The following is a 23,200-nucleotide window of genomic DNA, read 5'->3' as shown; positions in this document are numbered from 1 at the left end:
TTTTTGCAGTTATTTTATCAAAGTAATGACTTATATCCAGCTTTCTAAGAGAATCTCAGAAAAAATTAGGGTTTACCATTCAAAGGTACTAAAATCCTTAAGATATATAATTGTTTTAGGTTTCAAACCTATAGTCTCTGATATATATCATTCAGTTATGTTTCTTCTTATTTTAATGGGATATTTCTGTTTTTAGAAGGGTTTCTTTGTTGCAAATAAAAAATTCAAAATGACAGAATCATAAGAGATATGATATGGGTATTTTCCAGGGATCAAAATGAAGATGAGGTGTTGAAGGATAGACAATGGTAGCTCTAAAGCAATGGTTCTCAGCCTTCCTAATGCCGCGACCCTTTAATACAGTTCCTCATGTTGTGGTGACCCCCACCCATAAAATTATTTTCGTTGCTACTTCATAACTGTAATTTTGCTACTGTAAACAATATGTAATTATATATGTGTTTTCCGATGGTCTTAGGCGACCCCTGTGAAAGGGTCGTTTGACCCCCAAAGGGATCGCGACCCACAGGTTGAGAACCGCTACTAAAGGAACTAGATTTCATGTCATGTTATGTTAAATTTTTAAGGAAACAGAAAGAAAACGGTTTGGGCTCTATGATATCATTAGTACTATTTATATTCTCTTAAGTTCAGAGGTTTCAGGGATAAGAAAATATATGCAAAGATGGAGACAATTTTTATTGGTGTACTTTCAAAATGCTCTTATGGAATAAGCACACTTTCTTTTTTTAATTTTCTTTCCATTTGCTTTAAGATGTATATGTAGGTGGGAAGAATAAGGAAATCATATATTTTTAACAGTTCCATGATATAGTACATGTTAAAATAAAGATATTAAACCAGTATTATGGCAATAAAACCCAAATATTCTATAGATGTAGAAATGCTGTTACTCTATTTAAAGTTAACTTATTATTTAAATTAATTCATATCTCTGACCTTTTTTAAACCATGCTGAAAAAGTTATGTTAATTAAGTTTGATTAGATTGTTTTCTGTGAAAGTTCACTTTTACTTTCCTTGCACTTTCACACAATTAAAAATAACTCACATCATTGAAAATAATTTCTGATTATAAATAATATTGTAGAAACTGGGGCCAATTATTTAAGAAAAAGCTAGAATTTCATCTTCTCTCCCAGTATAGGATCTTAATTATGAAAACCAATCACTTGTCATAAGGGAATGCCTTTTTTCTCTTTAGGAAGGTTTTTATTTTAATTTGGAGATATATTAGAAATGGAGAATAGCTTTTTAAACATGATAATATGCAGAGAGTGTAAGTGACAAAACTGAACTGAGCTAGTCTTTTAAGAAATGCCAAGTTTTTTCCATTTTCTATCCCTCTAAAGATTGAAAAAAGGGAGAATATCTCAGGTCTGTAGTTGTGGTTGGCATTAATATCATTGAACTCTGTTATCTGTTACTGCTAGTTGTGTAGCAACAACTTATCCCTTCATTTTCTTCATTAAGTATAAGGGAGTCTTCAACTGCTAAGTTGGAAAAAAGGAGCCGTATTTATTGTCTTTCTCATCATTGTTATAAGTAGATATTTCCTTATTTGAATGGGGCAAGTATTGTAGACATTGTGTGAATTAGCAAGATAGGCAAGTGCTTTTGAATCATAACCATGAAGTAGTGTTTATTCATGTTGTTCACAGAATACTGACTCAGGATATGTTGATATGAGAGTAAGGAATTTTTTCTTTTGAATTTTTGTTTGTTTATTTTATTACCAATTGCTAGCTCCTTAGGAGTCTATCCTCTTGTGCCAGAGTCACATTCCTCATTTTCATTCCTGGGCCTATGCAAAAGACTCAAGAGCTGAGTTTGGGTCAGGATCATCATCTATTTTCAGCTTGAAGCTGGGATTTTCAGAATTAACATCTATCCATTTCTTTAAAAATATGGTCAGTGAAATGCCTTCTTTTTAAAAAACATATGTTTTTATTGATTTCAGAGGAGAAGGGAGAGGGAAAGAGAGAGAGAAAAACATCAATGATGATAGAGAATCATTGATTGCCCACCTCACACCTGCTGTTGGGGATGGAGCCTGCAACCTGGGCATGTGCCCTGACTGGGAATCGAAACATGACCTCCTGGTACATAAGTTGATGCTCAGTCATTGAGCCACAGCAGCTATACAGTGGGATGCCTTCTTCATGTTACTTTCTCTCTGAATACTTAAAAGAAACAAGGCCCACTCTATTTTTTTGCCTTCATTTTTTTCAACTTTTCATTTATGCCATTTCGTATATCCTCATGCAATCTTATAATTCCTATTAAAATGAAAGGGTATAAATACATAGGATGAAACAAAGTTTGACACTAACTTAATGTTTCTTTTGTGTTTGCCACCTGTGAAGCATATCAGATATCACCTATGTAATGTTTAATCAAAAACATGTGGTAAGCCCTACTTTGGACCTATTAAATTCAAAATTTAGGGTAATGAGGCCTAAACTTATATTTTTCAAAACTTCCCCCAGCTCTTTCTGACATGTATCTTTGATTTAGAACCACTGTGCTAAAGCATGTTTTCTGTTTTATTTTTCTAGGACAGTATGTGATGTAACTCTATGGTGAATATTTTTCTGGAATAAGTATTGTTAGGAGTTGTTTTTTTAATTTTAATTTTTTAAATATATTTTTATTGATTTCAGAGAGGAAGGGAGAGGGAGAGAGAGATAGAAACTTCAATGATGAAAGAGAATCATTGATTGGCTGCCTCTTGAACACTCACACTAGGGATTGAGCCTGAAACTCGGGCATGCACCCTGACTGGGAATCGAACCTGTCACCTTCTGGTTCATAGGTCAATGCTCAACCACTGAGACACACTGGCTGGGCAGGTATTTTTTATTTTTTTGGTTTGTTTGTTTTTTAATTTACCTGTTTTTATATTAACTTTAAAAAGATTTTTATATATGTACTTGTGTATACTTATAATATGTGTATATATATATATATATGTATACTTAAATATACGTACACACTTGATTTTTTCATCATTGGATTATGAAAATGACTACAAACATTTATTTTGATATGTCCTATTTTTCTTGAAGAAGGATCCATTTCCTGGTGTGTAGCAAAGCTATGAGTGGGAATGATCTCATTCTCACCATTAACCATTTTAGTAAACACTGATGATGGTGATAAATTTAGTCTTGGCTGTTGTAACTGTCATTGGCAGCTTAGAATGACATGCTCATATAGTTTGCATAGAATTTAAATTCATAATTGAGAAATCAAATAAAATTAATGAGTTAAGCCAAATTTTGGTTGCCAAAACCAGCCTTTTGGGGATTGAGGACTTGCTGAATTTGAATATTATTGTTTTTCAAGTGTCTTTATGATTTAATATAAGCCTATTCATACTTCCTAAGTCAGCACTTTTTTGATAGTGAGAACATTGCTTTTGATACAGATTTGTTGCTATTGTGAATATAAGCAAATTCATTAGTTTTTTTATCTGCTTAAAACTTGAAGTGCATATCACAGAATTTACAAAGACTGAATTTTTGGTTAAAATTGCCTTTTGTTTGATATAAGTGGACAAAATTATATGAAGCTGATAACAGAAAACAAACTATTGTCTTCAACATAAACACATTTAAGAAAAATTGCTCATATTATATGGCACCAAAAATTTTTAGTACCAGGTAGTAGTTAGATTTTTATAGGCAACTACTACTAATAGTTTGCTTAAATCTGTTACACTGTTTTCATGCTAGCACATTGTGTGAGTTAAAAAATTGCTTATAAGTGCGGTGCTATTGTTTGTCAATTCCTGTACCTCATCTGATGACTGTTCTCAGCAGTTTCCTTCATTTTCAAGCCCTTTAAATATAATGAGTCACTTTGATGGTTCCTAGCATGGCTTTTCAGAACTCATCAAGAAAAGGCATGTTATTGATAAGCATCTCCACCCATTGAGTTCTCTTATTCTTAAAAAGGAATCCATACATTTTCATCCCTATCAGAATAAAGCTGATTGAGTTAATTCCATTAAAATCAGGGGAAACAACTGCCATCATCTGTGTAGATATTAAGTGAACATTTTAAAAGGAGAATAATGCTAAATTAAAAGGAAAATAATTCACCCTCACTCTTACTATGTTATGTGGATGAGTAATAGGGAAAAAACCTCAAATGGCCAAGAAAAGCTTCTAAATCTCATTTTCTTTGATGGGTTTGGAGATGAATTCCCAGTTGTTGCATGTAACGCTCAGAGAGAGGTAACTATAAAGCTAAATAAGCTGCCAACCATGTCTTAAAAATTAATTCTGCCTTTTTTTTTTTTTTTTTTTTTGGTGGGTGGTGGATTTGGTTTTAGGATATGACAGCTCGTGATCTGCTACAGCAGAGATACACTCTTCCCAATGGAGACACCGCCTGGCGGTCCTCGCCCCTTGTGAATGCTGCTCTGGAGGGAAAGCTGGTCCTGTTGGATGGCATTCATCGGGTCAACGCAGGCACGCTCGCTGTGTTGCAAAGGTTTGCATGTGTCAAACACAAAAAATACTCCAAGGAAACAGTAGACATGGAACTCCCTCCATCTTCACTTTTAAAACTGGGCTACATAGATCCTTAAAAACTTAAAATTCTATAGCTAAGTAGAACAGACTTTTTAAAAAAAGTCTGTGTGTTTTAAAAAACTTTTAAGTAGTGATTTTGAATGACTTTTTATATATGCTTATTAATATATGCAGCAAGTCACACAGCTCCAGTGTCTACAGTTTGTCAGAGTCACCTCTCCACTGTTTACAACTCCTTGTGAATCATAGATTTACTGGTTGATCTTGTTGGAATTTTTTTTTTTTGAGAGAAAACGTAGTTCCTTCTGTAAAATGTGCAATAGCTGTTTTATTGTATTTTTAATCTGAAAAGCTCACTTTGTGTTTACAAACTGGAACATTTGTTTAACTGTTGTTCTCTTACTGTATTTTAGGTGAGGAAAATATCCACACATTCCTAATTAACTGCTCTTGAATTTAATATTAAGGAAAATTTTCATGTGTGATTTTTATGGAAAATATTCCCATTCTGTGTCAGTGAAGATACTAATTTTTATAGTTGTTCAAGCTTGATTCTATCACTTATAGACATTTGGTTTCTAACTTTGACTTATCAGGAAAGTTCAAATAAGTGGAATGATTCCCCAACTAACTATTCAGAGTCTTTTTCCCTTGAAAACATGTAGATACTAAGTATAATTAAAGATTCCAAAAACATTGTGTTAAAAATCCTGATTAGATTTGAGAACATTTAAAAATACTTTCAGTGATTTATCATAAACAATCAATAGATTTATAATTTTTCTCTTCTAAACAGACTGATGCAGACACAAACAAAATAACACTCCCCCCTTTTATTAGCTATCTCTTGCCCATTAGGCCAAGTAGAAATAGCTGCAGCAGCTACCATTAATTGAGTACTTACTCTGTGCTGGGCATTGTGCTAAGCCAGTGTGTCTGAATTCTCAACTTTGGAATCACCTTGTGGGCATGAAGCTTAAAAATGCTTGATGCCTGGGCTCTAGCCAACTTGAAATTTCAAAAGGTGCACCTAACCCTTCTCAGGAGATTCTGACGTGCAGCCAAGGTTGAGAACAACTGTATTAAGCACATGCCTTCCATCAACTGTTTACGTGGTTGCTATTATAATCCTAATTGTATAAAAAAATAAAAGTTTAAAGAGGTGGAGTAATTCCCCCCTCCCTAGTCATTCTTCTCATAATGTACAGAGGTGGTTTGAACCCAAGTCCAACCGATGCCACTGCCCATGCTTCTAACCTTTGCATTATGCAGACTCCCTTCCCCTCAGTGCTTATAAGTGGCCATTGTGTGGGGCAACTGTAATGTGGGCATCAGGAGACTTGGTGGCTGGAGTAAGATCTAGAACAGCACTTTTCAACCTCTGCAACATCTGGAAGACAATGCTGCCATGCTGTGGATAGTTAGGTCAACATAATAGTGGATACATGAAATAGCACTAGCTATTATACAGATTTTTGATCTTTTAAATCCTGTAATTCCAAAGATAGAAATATTTTGAGTAGTTAAAAAATTATATTGGACTCAAGGGAGCACATGCCAACTGCCTTAAACATTAATTTGCACCTCATGGTTATCCTGAGTCACTCATTCAGCTGTTTCTTTTTATTCCCCTCCCCCCTCTACCTTTCCAGCTCCTCCTCATCCTCAGCCTCCTCCTCCCTGTCCATATCTAGTATCCATGACTGTTGCTCTTTAGTACAGAAACCAACATTTTTGCCAACTATAACAGCACTAGCCAACTTGAAATTTTGAAAGATGCAACAAAAATTGTTAGACTCAATTGCCAGTAATAATGGACATTATTAAAATGTTAACTGACTGATTTCTACTTCCAATAACTTTGCTGTTCAAAACTGATTACTTTGTTTTCTGATTTTTCTCTGTCCCTTTAGGTTGATCCATGATCGAGAGCTAAGCCTCTATGACGGTTCCAGGCTACTGAGGGAAGACAGGTATATGCGTTTAAAGGAGGAGCTGCAAATGTCTGATGAGCAGCTACAGAAGAGGTAATTTTGTATACGCTATACTTACTCTTATTATCAAGTGTGCCTTCATTTTCTTATTCTTCTAACCTTAGTGTCAAACCAAGATAATTTTGAACAAATTAATAATTTGGTGTCCTAGGCATGTTTGTAGTTTGATACTTTTTAAAACTTTGAGGTTACTACCCAGGATGAGTTCCATACTCTCAGCCTAATTTACATAAGTGTTTAAACATTTTATAAGGATATTAGTTTTAAGAAGGTAGTTTTCTGTTGCCCTAGCCACTTGTTTCTTTTCAATAAACAAACAAAAAGTTTCATCAACTCAGCCCACTCCTAAGAAGTCATCGGTTATTACTGGGGTATGCCACCTGGTTCAGGATTATCCTTTGTGGCTTCTTTAAGCCTTTTCCAGAGACATAACCACAAAATGCTATATATGAGACTTGATGGGATCTTGGATCAGGACATAAAAATGAAAACGGCTATAAAAGACACTGTAGGGACATTGAATTAATAATAATTTTCTTAAGTGTCATAATGGTATTGTGGTTATGAAGGATAATATCCCTATTCTTAGGGACACAAGCTGAGATATTTAAGGGATAAAGTAGAAAGATGTTTATAACTTACTTCCAAATGTTTCAGGGGAAAAAAGACATACAGACATATACACACTACATGAAGAGAGGGAGAGAGATCAAGAGAGCGAGAAAACAAATGTAAAATCTTAACAATTGGTGAAATCTTGGTGAAGGATATATGGGTGTTCATATTCTACTCTTTCAAATTTTTGTGGGTTTGAAAAATTTCAAAATAAAAAGATTGAAGGAAAATATTTTTTTTTGCTGCGTACTGTACTTTTCCTTAGAGGAGGTTTGGCAAGTACAAGTTATTTTTTTGTCTCATCACATTTCCATGTTATTTTGACATAATTAGAGATTGTTACTTTGGATAATTCTTAGTCACTTAGTTGGATCTTATTTAATTGAAGCTTAACCTTGATCCAAAGGGTTTGCTGTCACATTTAAAACATTAAAATTCTACAGATGATAATTAAGTATTTATGTTTTAAGGAGAGTTTTGTTTAAAGATTGCCTTGGTATTTTTTCATTGAGAGGAAATGTTAAATTTTTTACTATCGCTGTATAAAATATTTAAAAATTCACTTGATTGTACAACTATTTATGCTCCTGAGGTGCACATCGTCACACTTCTCCACCCAGTAAGTGGATTGATTGAGTGTTAGGGAGGCAAGGTATAAAGATCCCATTCATTTCACACCTTCAGTTTATGACATTCAGCTTTTGCATGTGACTCATTTGTCAGAGAGAAGTTTTCATTTCTCAGGGAGATGAATCAAAGCAGTTGGGCATTAGCTCTCAGCAAGCCTGCCAGTCAGTTTCCCTTAGGACCTCAGGAGCATCGTGTTTGTAGCTAAACATGCAGGAAGTGATAACCCTTTTCTATGAAAAGTACCCAAGTTCTCCCTAATGGTCATAGGCAGTTTTACAAATGAAAACACTTTCAGGAAAAGAGTAAAACTCTGAGCATCATACTCAGGGTTTGGCCCATGTGGTTAGTTGTACTCCTTAATGTGTCCCATCTTCGCATTGTTGATTTTCAACTCTCCCTTGAGTATAAACCAGACTCAATTCCATCTCCAGAGATCTGGGTAGGTAGAGACAGGTCATAGCACTGCTTGGTTTCCTTCACTTACATTTTATTTGAATTTTTTATTACTGTTAAACATTCATGAAATTTGAGCCAGATAGTTTTTCAAGGCTTTTAATTTAAAATATCAGCCCTGTCATCTGTTCTAGGACACTCCCTTTTGCCATTCTCCAAAAGCTACCACTTTCAACTCTTAACTGTTTCTTTTGGTATTTACCTCCATATCACTAAACAGTATACTTTCAGTGATATTTCTTGATATATTTTTCAGTATTTGGCACTATCTAGTCATTTCCTACAATGGAAAATTAAGATTTAGCATTCTTTCACCATCCTTCTTCCCATTACACATACATACTTCCTATTCCCCATTCCTCTCCTACGTAGTTATATAGTAACTAGGAGCCCAGTGCATGAATTTGTGCACCTTGAAAGGAACTGTGGCTGCGAGACTGTGGTGGGCACAGGGTGGGTCTTGGCCCATCCTACGAACCCCTGCCCAGCACCTCCCACTGAGGCCCACGGTCCCCTGTCTGCTGGCAGCCCCGTTCCTGCCACTCCCACATGCTGATAGCACCGGCCCCACTCGCACCTACTGACGATGTGGAGTGATTGGGGCCAGCGCCAGCAGTGGGTGCAAGCGGGGCCGGGGTCATCAGCAGGTACAAGTGGCGGCTGCTGCCCTGATTGCCCCTCAGGAGCAGGGGGATGTGGAGAAGCCCTCAGGAGTGATCGGGGTCAGCAGCCGCCACTTGCACCCACTGATGGCGCCGAGCGATTGGAATCAGCGCCAGGTGCCAGCAGCCAGCAGCGGGTGTGAGCGGTGGCTCTGGTGCTGGCTGTGGGTGCGAGCGGCGGCTCTGATGCCGGCAGTAGGTATGAGCGGGGCCAGCGCCAGCAGCAAGTGCAAGCTCCAGGCAGGACCGCGGCACGCAGGAGCAAGAATATTCAGTAACCACCAGAGGCTCGCCCCGATAACAGTGACCGGCGCCTGCCTTGGTCTGGTGCCCCTGCTCACCTGCTCCACCATCCCGCCATGGTTGACACCTACCATGTTCCGTGCTCTGCTACCTGCTGCCGATACCTGCCATGTTCTGCGTGTGTCCCCTAGTGGTCAGTGCACGTAATAGCAACCAGTTGTTCGGTTGTTCCGCCGTTTGGTCTATTTGCATATTAACCTTTTATTATATAGGATTTTGTTTGGAACTTAATAGAGTGTTTGCATTATTACCACAGCATAAGAGCTATACACAGATGAGCCATTCAGTAAACTACAGTTGTTTATCCTTTCTTGCATACATTTGTTTTCCTAAAGTTAATACTTGCCTACATATGAAAAGTGGCAGATGTATAAATAACTAATTACAATGCAGCTTTTAAATGTTAGACTAGAGATCTGTATAGTAATGCTTTGGGAACATAGGGGAGGAAATGACCCTATTTTCTATGTACTTACACTTTTTCATCCAACACTTCCCTATTGTCTCAATCTCCTCTCAACACATTAACATTATCAGTGTATCTTCTGTCAGTTTCATTTTCCTCCCATAGTGTATACTGACTAGCAATAATTGGGACTTGTTCTCCATGCTTATAGCTCATATGTCATTCTACCTCTCTCCCCACTTCATTCTACCTCTCACTCCCACTTCCCCTTTCCTCTGGTCTCTTTTTCTGCAACTTTCATTAGTTAAATGTTGAACCTCCTGGACTGGACTTCTAATTTTCTTTTCTCTCCTACATTCTGACAGTTTGTCAGGACTTCATTGACTTTTCAGAGGTGAGATATCTAACAACTGATTCTGCTCTCTGTCAGAAATATATCTACCATTTGAAAGCCTAATTCCTTTTCTTATCAGAATCTGCTTCACCTGGTGATATGGATTGTTGCTAAATTTCTTTACATTTTCTTGGTTAACCTTGATTAAGCTTTGTAGCCTATTTTTGTCTTTCTAAGAGTGTGTTCTCTTGTAGGGTTTTATTAGGTTAGATTTTTTCCTTTAAGCCAGTGATTCTCAACCTTCCTAATGCCATGACCCTTTAATACAGTTCCTCATGTTGTGGTGACCCCCAATCATAAAATTGTTTTCGTTGCTACTTCATAACTGTAATTTTGCTACTATTACGAATCATAATGTAAATATCTGATATTCAGGATGTATTTAGGCGACCCCTGTGAAAGTGTCGTTCGACCCCCAAAGAGGTCGCGACCCACAGGTTGAGAACTGCTGCTGAGTCAATTGACAGTATTTCTTTCAAGGCTGTTTATTGGATAGAGAGCTGGCACCTTAACTAAAAGGACATAGCATAGCCTAAAAAGCAGGAAATTTGTACTCAGTGAGGAAATTAATTTATTTCATGTGTTGTTCTTGTAAGTAATATGGCCCATTATTTATCTTGGGTTGATCTTATATGCTCTCTATATCTAATATGTTACTCTTGGCATTAGCATTAGACCTGCAAATTACAAACTCAAGCCTAAGTCATCTGTGCTTTTCATTTCTGTACCTTATAGCAAACTGAAGTTCAGAAAAAATGATCTCATATAATAAAAGGCCAATATTCAAATCGACCGAACGGTGGAGTGACCGGTCAGTATGATGCGCACTGACAACCAGGGGGAAGATGCTCAATGCAGGAGCTGCCCCCGGTGGTCAGTGCACTCCCACAGGGGGAGCGCTGCTCAGTCAGAAGTGGGGAGCGGGCCTAAGCTGGCAGTCGGACATCCCATAAGGGCTCCCGGACTGCAAGAGGGCACAGGCTGGGCTGAGGGACCCCCCAAGTACATGAATTTCGTGCACTGGGCCTCTAGTTATTTATGATAGTCTTTAAACAAACTCAGCTATCAATGTTTGGGGATTTTGAAATAGAAAAAAAGGTCAAAGTTATAATGAAGGGAAGGCAAATTTAAGAGCTTCTTTGCCTCTAGACCAGCCGTGGGCAAACTACGGCCCGCGGGCCGGATCCGGCCCATTTGAAATGAATAAAACTAAAAAAAAAAAAGACCGTACCCTTTTATGTAATGATGTTTACTTTGAATTTATATTAGTTCACACAAACACTCCATCCATGCTTTGTTCCGGCCCTCCGGTCCAGTTTAAGAACCCATTGTGGCCCTCAGTCAAAAAGTTTGCCCACCCCTGCTCTAAACCCAAATTGGTAAATTTAGAAGTCTTTTGGGCTTTCAGATAGGAATAATTTTTATATTTGTGTTTGGCAGGACTCCTTTAGTTACAAGTAACAAAAAAACTTTGTCTTAAAAAGGAACTTAATGGTATCTCATACTTTGAAAGGAAGTGCAAGAATGAGGTTGTGCCTCATGAAATAACTGGAACCTAGGACTTTAATCTTGTCAGGACTCTCTGTCTTGCTCTATACTTTATTTCTAATGTCACAACACCTGGCACATACTAGATCACTTAACAAGTGTATTTGAATGAGTAACTAAATCTTAACCTAGGATAAATTCTAGGAAAGCAAGGTAAAGCTGATTCTATTAATCTAGTTTTAGATGATCTTCTAAGCTAGCAATGTTTCTTTTTATGAATCTTTCAATTAGGAACACTTTGCCTTTTAATGACAAGTCTGATGCCATAGGGTCTCATAATTAGCAACTAACTACCAAGACTTTAAACTTCATAGTGTTAAACCTTATATTTGACTCCTTTCTGGACTTCATTGTATATCATGTGAATGATATTATTTGTTTTAATCAATTCTGTTCAAAACCCCAATAGAAATATTAACTTTAGAGGGTAATATCATCCCATGCTAAGAGAAAGGAGAGATGAAACTCACACACTTGCCAAGATATTCAGAAAAAAACAATACAAGTACAAAACTAGCATTTCTCCAGAAATGGACTGTGTGTTGCCATTAACTATTATAATGGAGCCTGATAGTCAAGTGATTAGGCTGCTAGCATATCAGGAAGTAGGATATGTGTGGAGAAAAATCAGATAAGTACTTTAACGATTTCGGATAAGGAAAAGTCCTCCTGAAACAACAGGTAGGTCTAAGCCCCTGACCACATAATCTGTAATTGAGAGGCCACACCATAATTTGTAAGCCAAGTAAAAGCAGTTTTTAGAAATGCTCATGTGAAATGTATGGATGAAAACTCTCAGACATGATTTCTTTTCTCTAGGTAGGGAAAAAAGACTTATCTACAGATATTCAAGCAGGGCATAGGATAATTTGTCCAAAGGAGTTGTTCTGGGAAAAGTGGGAATGATTACAACATAGATAGTACGTGAAAGTCTTGAGGATAAAGCGATCACTCAGAATTTCTAGTAATTAATTAGGTAGTTACGTAACAGAATCTGGACACAGAAAATTCTGTGATTTGAAAGCTAAAAGGGAAAGTTATCTATTTTTCACTTCTGCTAAGTGGTTTGTTATAATCCAGAGATCTCTGCTTCATGGCCCAGCAATAGATGTTGGATTCATCCTTGATCCTCTTCTCTCCTAGTTAGAAGAGCAATTAACATGAAAGCAAGTTAGGTGGTTAGAATTTAAATAACATGATGGTCATTGCTCTGGACTAATATATACTAGTATATATTGCCTGTGGCTTGCTTTTTTGATACTGACTCTAGCTGGGTACCTGCCCCAATTTAAAGAAGGCAATTTCTGAGATAGAAGGTAGGTTAGGCAGAGAAGTGTATGCTGACTACAGAAACGTTATCAAGCTATTAAATAACAGGATGAGAAGGACTTTTTTGTTTGCTAGCTTCTCCCCAAAGGCTTCCTTATATGTAAATAGGTCATGTGGAAAGTCATTTCCTGATGATATTAGGTTCTCCAAGTCTGAAAGTTAGAGAAGAGAGTACTTCTGAGGATCTGCCAACTAATTTCAGGTGGTTTGACATACTGGTGGGTAATACAAAGGCTGAAGTGGTGCATAATTGGGAATTAAGACACAGCACTATTAAAATTTAAACTCAAGGGTAACTTTAATTTTACCAGAATTTAACAACAAATAACAAATGAAACTAAAGATATGGCTTAACTTTAGATAAATAGATATTATTTCCTAAATATTAAAATTTTTTAAAGCAAAAAAATCTTACAAAAAGATTTTTAAAATAAAAATATTGGAGTCAATATGTTTGTTTGGAGGGTGAGTATAAATTTTTAGAGAGTACTTTTCAGTGCTTCTCAGCAATAAAAAGGAGTTAATTATTGATATATATATATATATATATATATCTCAATGTGGAAGATAATTATGCTGAGTGAAAGAAGCCAGACCAAAAAGAGTACATACTGTGTGATGCCATTTATATAAAACCCTAGAAATACAAACTATAAAAATAGTTTCCTAAGGGTGTGAGAAAGGGCAGGAGTAAGGGATTACAGAAGAGTCTGAGGATACTTGGGGGGTCATAAATGTTTTCATTTGCTTGATTATAATAATGGTTTTATAGGTATGAATAAATATCAAAAATTATCAAACTGTACACTTTAAATATGCAGTTTATTATATGTCAGCTATACTTCAAGCTATAATAAAACAAAAGAGAAAGGTTACAATAAATTCCAATCTTTTGAAGGAAATATGGTAGATTTTTGTCGATTTGTATATAAAGGAACTTGAAAGAATGATATAGAAGGTTTCTGCAAAGACATTAATCATGAACAGAAGAGGATTTTGTAACTGGCCTCCCATACCAGAATACTAGTGCTCCACTTCAGAACCTAGAGGTTATGCAGTTCAGTACACACCCCACATTTCCCCTTTTTTTCTATGCAATGTAGCAAACTCCATAGACACATTCCTTATTCATCTTTATACCACCCAAGGTCTATTGTAATTCCTGAAGAGAGCAGATGCTAATTAAATAAATGAGTGCATTGCTATAGTTCATCACCATCACTGCAAGAAACTTTTTAAAGACCTTTGGTGGAAACCACAAAACAAAAGTAAGTGATAGGAACTGAAAATAATGTGTTCATACCCAAAAGCAGAGCCACTAGTCTAAATCTGGTCTTGAATGAATTTGTGAAACAAGGTAGATTCTCTGAATAAAAGAGACGAAACCAGTACATAAAATAATAATTAGACCCTTCAGAGTCACAGAATTTAAAATTGTTCCTTGACCATAAAAATGTTTAGGATTATTTTTCCAACTCAGAATCGAGTTAAGGCTTTTTGTTTTGAGAATCAAACACAAAGACTTAGGCATACAATACTGGATCTAGCCCTAGCCGGTTTGGCTTGGTATTTAGATTGTCGGCCTGAAGGGTCTTGGGTTCGCTTCTGGTCAAGGGCATGTATCGCAGTTGCAGGCTGGTTGGGGCATGTGTGGCAAACAACCTATGTGTCTCTCTCATGTTGATGTTTCTCTTTCTCGATCTCTCCCCCTCCCTTCCACTCTCTAAAAATCAATGGAAAAAATATCCTCGGGTGAGGATTAACAACAACAAAAATCTGGATCTACCTTAAATTTTTAAAAAAACTTACATGACCCAATTCGCTTAACAAGAAGATGCTTGAGTTTCTGGGAAAGTAGGAGACAAAGCTGAGATTATAACTATCTTCAAACCTAAGAGTAAGAGTAAAAGGGTCCAGAGAAATCTACCGATTATGGATCTGCCCAGTGTCCAGTTGTAGTTCACCACTGACCTATATAATAACTGAGAAATTATAAACTGTTTTCAATGTTCAATCACAATAAAAAATAATATATTCAACAAAAATGGAAAAAAAAACCCCCACACATGTTAGAACATATATGATTAAAACTGAGACTAGGCCACTGATCTTTACTGCTTCCCTGAGATAACCAGAAGCCTTTTCTTGGCAAAATAAACTATTGGTAATTCATTATTTTCTCAAGAAAATCTCACGCTCCTCATCTATGCTCAGACCAACGGCAGGAAGAGACACATTTAGCAACCTATAGTATTTGTACTCAACCTTTCCCCAAAGAAGTTTTTCTCACCAAAGGAAGCAGTTCTATTTTGGTTCTTACTTCCTGTGAGAAATGCAGGCATGATGTCTGCTGGTGTGTGGCCATCATGCTATTTCTAACTAGCATGTCCATGGTATTACTGGTGTTTTGCAACAAGAGGAGCAATGTCTCTTAACATTTCTTAAGCCATTTTTAAGGCTATCTTAGCCATGTGATTACCTGCAAAGAATGTAAAAGTCCTCAGAAACAATAAAGGAATGCATATGGTTGTGGTGAATAGATCACAATAAGGGATTTCTAGTCCCTTCTCCAAAAACTACTCAAGTCATTCCACAAACCATGGCAAGTCTTATTTTATTCCTCTATGTATCCTAGAATATTTACATTTTCAGATTTGCTAGCACAGATTTATAAAAGAGATCACCTTAAAAATCATGTTTCCTATAAAATGACAAGAGTGAATTATATAAAAGTTGTTTTCTCTACTTTTTCAAGACCTAAGTATTCTTATTGCCAATCCAAATTTAAATTTAATCCAACCCCTATGCTGCTTAAATTTTCTATATTAGGAAAAGTTTCCTCATCTTGAATCATACTTCTCTGTCTTTCTAAGTTTGACATATGGTGGGTTTCTTGCAAGATAGGAGATTTTGAGGGGATTTGGATAAAGAAAAGAGACGTATGTACTGGATGGGATTTTGTTTCTGGAGATGATGGAGAAAATTTATTGTAGGCACAATAGCATGTCCAAAGCAGTGTTTTGTTCCAGGGATGGAGTATCACCTGTGGATATGATACATCTTATATTAGCAGTAGGTGATTCTTTCTGTTGTTGTTGTTTTAATTTTAGGTTCTTAGAATGTCCTGACTTTTTTCAAAGTCTGTTCTTTGGATAGTAACTTTGATTATATTAACAGCATTATAGATTTATCTAATTTCTAATGTGATAGATTATGGTTGTTTTTTTTTCTCTTTTAGATCCATTTTTCCTGTCCACCCGTCCTTCAGAATCATTGCCTTGGCAGAGCCCCCTGTTATTGGAAGCACAACACAGCAGTGGCTGGGGCCAGAATTCTTAACCATGTTCTTTTTCCATTACATGAAACCACTTGTCAAAAATGAAGAAATCCAAGTGATTAAGGAAATGGTAAGGGTGAGGCCAGCTCTAGCCTGTTGCCTTCAGTTTTTCTCTTTTTAAGACACTCTTACCCCTGCTGGAGCAGAACTGGACATTTTTGGCTTCTCCCTACTTACTCCCAAATGTCCTTATGAAATGGTTCTCAAATGTTAACATTTTGCAGAATCATCTGGAGGATTTGGTAAAATGCACATGGCTGAGTCAGTAGTACTGGGATATGGTACATGATAATTTGCATTTCTGAAGTTCTTAGGTAATGCTGATATTGCCACTGGTCTTGGGAACACTCTTTGAGAACCATGAATGTATTGCTGTCACTCCTCTTTCCTTGTGTGGAGGCAGTTTGGTGGTTCCTTTTCCTTTTATATTCAGTCAAAAGTGACTATTTTAAGTTCCTACTCTAAAGGGAGGTTAAGTATATTTTAGTTCCTTAGGTTCTGTGGCAAATACCAAGGAGTCCTGGGCTCCCCAGGACTATAATATATCCTGTCCTATACTTACCTGGTTAGGTGTCTGGTGGCTTGAAGTATAGGTAATCCATTACTTCAGTGTCTGCCTGAAGCAGGCATTGTGCTTAGCATTTTCTAGAACTATACTATTCAGTGCAATAGCACTGGCCATAAAATTTAAAAAACTAGTGTCTAAGTCATATTTCAAGTGGTCAGTAACTACATGCATTTTGGCTAACATATTAGAAAGCATAGGTAAAGAACATTTCCGTCATCATAGAAAGTTCTATTCGATGGTGTTGTTCTAGATCACAAATAAGTAACTTTTTTTTTTTTTTTCCCTAAAAAGTTAACACTCATACCCCTTAAAATACTAGAATGAACTTTTTAGGTCTTGTCACATGGTGGTGGATAAGGGTGTAGGGTTTTAAAGATAAACAACTCTCCTTTAAATGCCGAATTTACTACTTATTAACTTCCAGATCTTGGGCAGATTATTCAACCATGATTTCTTTATTTGAAGATGGGGATAATAGTACTTCTTATATCAGTGGATTGATTTAAATAATAAATAAGATAAAGTATGTACTGAATAGAACTTAGAATTTTGAAAAGTTTCAATCACTTAAATGATCAAAGTTTACTTTTGAAATGGCCATGTTTTACCAGTTGTTCTAACATCACATCACTTTCTGATTTTTTAAATTAAAAGTTTAAATTTATTATTAAGCAAAATTTTCTTACAATTAATTATATATTTAATTAGATTAAAATGTTATAGTTAAGACACTTAATGTGTGTCATTTGGGCAACTATTTGGAGTTCATTGATAAATTAATCCTGTGCCTTGGATATGCAGTTTAAAAGTTCTGAAAAATTGACAGCTTGAGTATCCATTCTTTATACAAGGATACCTTATGTGACTTAGTAGACATAATGTAAGATTACTACTAAATGAAGGAGTTTGGTTTCAGTAAGAAAACGCCTAAATTAGTTTTAAAAATCATGCTGAAGCTAACAAAAAAGGAAATGATAATATATGAAAGTTTTTATAGGCATACTATATGCCAATTTTATGCTGGTGATAGAATTGTAAATGGAGAAGAGTGGCTTGGTTTTAATGACCTGATTCTTAAAGGGAAACGGGTGGGTATAAGCATTTCCTGAGAAGATGAATAAGTAAATTTATCCATGAATTAAACATGTAAACTGTAATCAGAGTTTTTCTAATAGTGTAATTCTAATATAAGTTACTAAGTAGCCATAATTTATGATTATCAGATATGCCAAATCATTCTTTCTGTCTTTCCTCAATTCTCTCATAAATAGGTACCAAATATTCCTCAGGAAGCTTTGGACAAATTGTTATCATTTACACACAAACTCAGAGAGACACAGGATCCAACGGTAAGTCTGGATTTTCTATTGCTGATAGGCTGCTGCTTTTTGTTCTTAGAGTTCAGTGCTTTAAAATCTGTTTTTTAAGCTGGCATTTTTATTCCTGTGTTATGTTTTGTCCTATGCATATGTCGCACTCTTTCAATGATTTTAACATTCTTCTAGCTCCTCATGGCTGATATTATAGAAAACAACTTTGGCTCTAGAGGCGTACTCGGTACTCCTGGGGTTTGGCCCTGTTTCTTCTACCTCCTATGCTGAGCAATTTCATCGTTTCTTATGGCTTCAAGTACCATCTCTAAGATAATGCCTACATCTTTTTCTTCACCTTCTAACTTTTCTTTTCTGATTTGTTCTTTATGTATAACTAGAGGCCCATGCACGAACTTGTGCATGGGTGGGGTCTGGCTGGCCTGCCCTGGTGGGGGTCAATCAGGGCCAGGCCGGTGGGGGAGGGGATGTGTGAGGTTGGCTAGCTGGCCCTGCACTCAATTGGGGTGAGGGGGGCCGATCGGGGGTGGGGCCAGCCAGGGGGAGGGGCCATGGGAGGTTGGCTGGCAGGCCCCGCCCCTGATCAGGGTGGGGGGCCAATCAGGGGCCAGGTTAGCCAGGGGGCGGAGCTGCAGGAGATTGGGGGCCGATTGGGGCCCTGATCAGGCCGATTGGCCTCCACAGTGCACATCATAGCGACCAGTCGTTCTGTTCATTTTGTTATTCTGGTCGCTTGGCTTTTATATATATAGATTGTATTTCCATGCTGGGATAGTATTTTGGAAAGATCTAGGGCTGTCACTAATTCTGAGTCTCAGTGTTCTCATCTGCAAAATAGGAATAGTGGCTGTACCTCATAAGGATGTTGTGGTGATGGGATATAGAACTAAATGATCTTTCCCCTTTATATCAACATATTCCTTATATAATTTCCTGACTTTGTTAATAACCTGGATACCAAATTACCTAAATTAGAAACTTTGACATCATTGTTTATTCCTTGCTTTCCCACTATTTCTACTTACCCTGAAAGAATATCTCATCAATTTAACATCTTGCTGTGTAAACTGTGCTCTTATCTATTGTCAGTAACTATCCTAGTATTGGATTTCATAATGTTTCTCCTAGAATATTGTTATTTCCTCTTGTCTGCCCTCTTCACCAATATCCATTCCTCTTGTGGCCCTCTATTACTTTTCCTGTACCTGTTATAACAAACTAGAGGCCTGGTGCACAAATTTGTGCATGGGTGGGGCCTGGCTGGCCCCGCCCCCGATTGGGTTTGGGAGGGTGATTGGGGGTGGGGCCGGCTGGGGTGGGGGGAGGCCAACGGTGGTTGGCCGGCTGGCCGCACCCCCTGGTTGAACTCCTGGTCAAACTCCTGGTCGAGGGGACAATTTGCATATTAGCCTTTTATTATATAGGATTACTATAAATTGGTGGTTTATGACAAAAGTTTATTTTCTCACAGCTCTGGACACCAGAATTTTGAAATGGGTATCACTGAGCTGAAATCAGGTATCAGCAGGGTCACATCCCCTTGGAAGCTCAAAGGATTACTACATTCCTTTCATCTTTCAGTTTCTGGTGGCTGCTGGGATTCCTTGACTTGTCATTTCAGTCTCTGCCTCTATCTTCAGATCACCTTTTCGGCTGTGTGTCTGTGTGAAATCTTTTTTTTTTTAAATATATTTTATTGATTTTTTACAGAGAGGAAGGGAGAGGGATAGAGAGTTAGAAACGTTGATGAGAGCGAGACATCAATCAGCTGCCTCCTCCACACTCCCTACTGGGGATGTGCCCGCAACCAAGGTACGTACCCTTGACTGGAGTCGAACTTGAGACCCTTGAGTCTGCAGGCCGACGCTCTATCCACTGAGCCAAACCGGTTAGGGCTGTGTCAAATCTTTTTCTGCCTCTATTTCATAAGGATACATAAGATTGCATTTAGTGGCCATCCAGATAATTCAGGATAATCTCCACATCTCAGAAATCTTTAATGTTATCTGCAGTGTCAGCTTTGCCATAAAAGGTAAAATTTGCAAGTTGTTTGTGGGGACCATTTCCTAACTGGCACAGGAGACCTCATCTCCAACTACTCATTCTTTTCAGCTACACCATTCTCCTTGCTGTTTCTTGAACACACTTGTGCCTGCCTCAGGGCCCTTGCCACTTGGTGTTTCCTCTGCCACAATTGCTGCACGAAGGTAGCTATAGGTTTGCTCCTTCACCCCTTTTGTATTTACTCAGATGTCTCCTTTTTAGTGAGGACTTCCTGAAGCACTCTATTTAGAATCACATATCTTCCACATTTTATTTCTTTCTCTTTGTTTTAAGGTTCTTCATAGGGCTTATTACCCTTTGTCAAAAATATATATTTTGTTCCTTTTTTTTTACATCCTCACCTGAGGCCATGCTGTGAGGGGGGGGGGGGGAGAAAGAAGAATAAGAAGAGGAGGAGGAAGAGGAGAAGGAGGAGGAAGAGGAGAGGAGAAGGAGAGAGGGAGAGAGATGAAAGAGAGAGAGAGGAAAAAGAAATATCGATTGGCTGCCTTCCATATGTGTCCTGACGGGGATTGAACCGGCAACCCCTCGGTGCACAGGACGACACTCAACCAACTGAGCCACTCTAGCTAGCCTGTTTTACTCATTTTTTATTGTCCATTTTCCCTCAGATTTTAGTTCTTGGATGGCGAGGTTTTATTGTTGTAGTTGCTTCTGTATCTGGAACTTTACCTACCACATAGTAGATGTTCAACAAATATCTGCTAAATGAATGAATGAATGGATGAATTTTCCATATTGTCCCAGGAGTGATCTTTCCCAAATCCATTTCCTAAGTTCTCCCCTTCTTTAAAACTGTTAAGAGATGGATTCTCTTTGTCTGTAGACTGAAGCACAACCTTCTAAGCATACCTGCTAAGTTCCATCTCACCCTGGCTGCTTTTCCTGCCTCATTTCTTATAGTCTCTCTTGAAGCACCCTCAGTTCTACCACAGTTTGCTTCTTGCTGTCTTTTAGGCTCATTGTTTAACCCAGCGGTTGCCAACCAGTGGTCCGCAGACCACTGGTGATCCATGAGGTCTGAAAGGTTGGCGACTGCTCGTTAAAGGAAACCTTTGGAGCAGCGGGCGACCCACATGCCTCTGCCTTAGATGATGCCTGGAATGCGTTTTCCTTCTGTCCACTTGCACTCAGGTTGCCTTTTCTATCAGGTGTCTTTCAGTCCCCTTAGGCAGAAGTAACCTCTATATCCAGTCTGCTTTATGACATTTGGCATAGATTTCTCATATTGACCTATTGCAACTGCAGCACAGTGTATTTTTATCTCTCCAATTAGAATATGAACTCCTTGAGGCCACTTCTTATTCATTCCTTTATTTCCATTTCCTAATCTGGTACCTAGCCTATAGTAGGCCCTTAGATGTTTGATGAAGGAATGAATAAATTAATTAATAGATTGTCTTTAGAGTTTTGTCTCCCTGAGAACATGTTATATTTTTGTAAAAGAAATGTCTTTAAGAGGTGTAAGAGAAAAATTATTTTTAATAATTTTGATCAGAATTTTTATATCTTTAAGCTGAAGTACTATTTTTAAGTATGCTAACATGAAAAATCCTTAAGGTGTACTCTTAAACTGCATAACCATGGTAACTAAGGGAATGTGCTAACACCCTCACTTGCTCGTTTGGAAATTTGATATTATAAATGTTAAATATATTAGGGATTTTTCAACTAAAGTACACTCTCATTTTTTAATGACTAATGTGAGAGCAGAGATAACCAAACCTTTTATTTAACACTAAAGTGGCTGATTGTAAAGCTTCATTCTGATTTTTTAACACTGGATGCTATTGTGAAGCATTTTTATATTAACTGAAGTAGTTGATATTGTTAGGGTTTTTTGGCCAGTGATGCAGGCTGTGAAAGAATTCACAACTAAAAGAAGAGATGGATGGAGAGAGAAAGTTTATTTTACTTTCCCCAAAGGGAGAGGTCTGGTGCATTGCTAATCAATACAAGGGCAAAGAACAAAAGCTGCATTCTCCCTTTTAAAGCCTTGGCTGCTGTTGCTAGGTGACAAGGAAGGGAGAGGGATTTGGGGGCTGAAATTGAGCAGACATCAGAGGGGTTGTAGTTTGTTTGTTCGTCTGGAGACAATACAGGCAGATGTCCTAGGGAGGCATCTTATCAGTATTTTTCCAAAGTCTGTAAAACATTCTTAGAGCAAAAGTTAAGAAGAGTTCAAAAGTTTGAAGAGGTTGGAGGTAGGGGACTTTCTATTAGAGACTTCTTGGGGAAATTATCCCTGAATTGTGAAAATAGCAGGGAGGAGAAGTATGTAAGAGTGTATGTAGCCTTGAGAGTAGCTTATCTTGTCTTGTAGTTTGAACAGGGAGCTGTTTGAATCAGAGGAGCTAACAATCTTGGGATTAAATTAACAGGTGCTTCTCATAAATTGTGGCAGGCTACAGCAAAGAAAAAGAAAAGCCCTTTTCCTATCCTAATGGGAATTTTTGAAATTCATGCGAAATCATTACTGAATGAAATATGAGGCCTGAACTGTGTCATGCTTGGGATGAGATTAGAATGCTATACCTTACGAAGTTGCGTTATGGTTTAATAGGATTCTTGTCATGGGAATCTCTGGTTAGAGTCGTTTGTCAAACATTTTCCATGATTAAGGTAGGAATTTTTCATGGTCCCAGGTATAAAGGATGGGAATTGCTGGTCATGTTTAACTTCTGATACTTTCAGCCATACCAGCTGAAATAATCTTCCCCGCAATTCTTTTTTCTTTCTCATATCCATCAGTTGCCAAGTCCTTTGAAGCAAGTGTTGATCCCTTCCCTCCGTTCTTTTTGCCAATAACCTTACTGTAAGACTTTATCTTTTGGTAGGTAGATTACTGTCCTTCAACTGCTGCCAAATTAATCTTTCTAAAGTCATGTTACTGTGTTGCACATAAGAAAGTTCTACTGCCTTTAGGAGCCAGGCCAAATACCTCAAAGTGTCAGTCTTTGATATTTGGGAGCAAGACTTCCAGCAGGACCCTCTAATAAAGCTGG

General features: G+C 37.5%; 1 protein-coding gene across 1 annotated transcript in view; it reads left to right on the top strand.

Annotated features, from left to right (window-relative positions):
- Window positions 1-23,200, top strand: part of VWA8 (von Willebrand factor A domain containing 8) — a 403,894-nt gene that overhangs the window by 119,764 nt on the left and 260,930 nt on the right. Inside the window, exons 13-16 of the mRNA XM_036297783.1 lie at window positions 4,360-4,520; window positions 6,475-6,588; window positions 16,134-16,302; window positions 18,072-18,149. Of these exons, the coding sequence (XP_036153676.1) occupies window positions 4,360-4,520; window positions 6,475-6,588; window positions 16,134-16,302; window positions 18,072-18,149 (522 nt within the window). The remainder of the gene's footprint in view (window positions 1-4,359; window positions 4,521-6,474; window positions 6,589-16,133; window positions 16,303-18,071; window positions 18,150-23,200) is intronic.

This window comes from Myotis myotis, unplaced genomic scaffold, assembly GCF_014108235.1.
Source record: "Myotis myotis isolate mMyoMyo1 unplaced genomic scaffold, mMyoMyo1.p scaffold_m19_p_3, whole genome shotgun sequence".
NCBI classification, from domain to species: Eukaryota; Metazoa; Chordata; class Mammalia; order Chiroptera; family Vespertilionidae; genus Myotis; species Myotis myotis.
The sequence above is the reverse complement of the archived record's forward strand: the minus strand, read 5'-3'. Positions and strand labels throughout refer to the sequence as shown.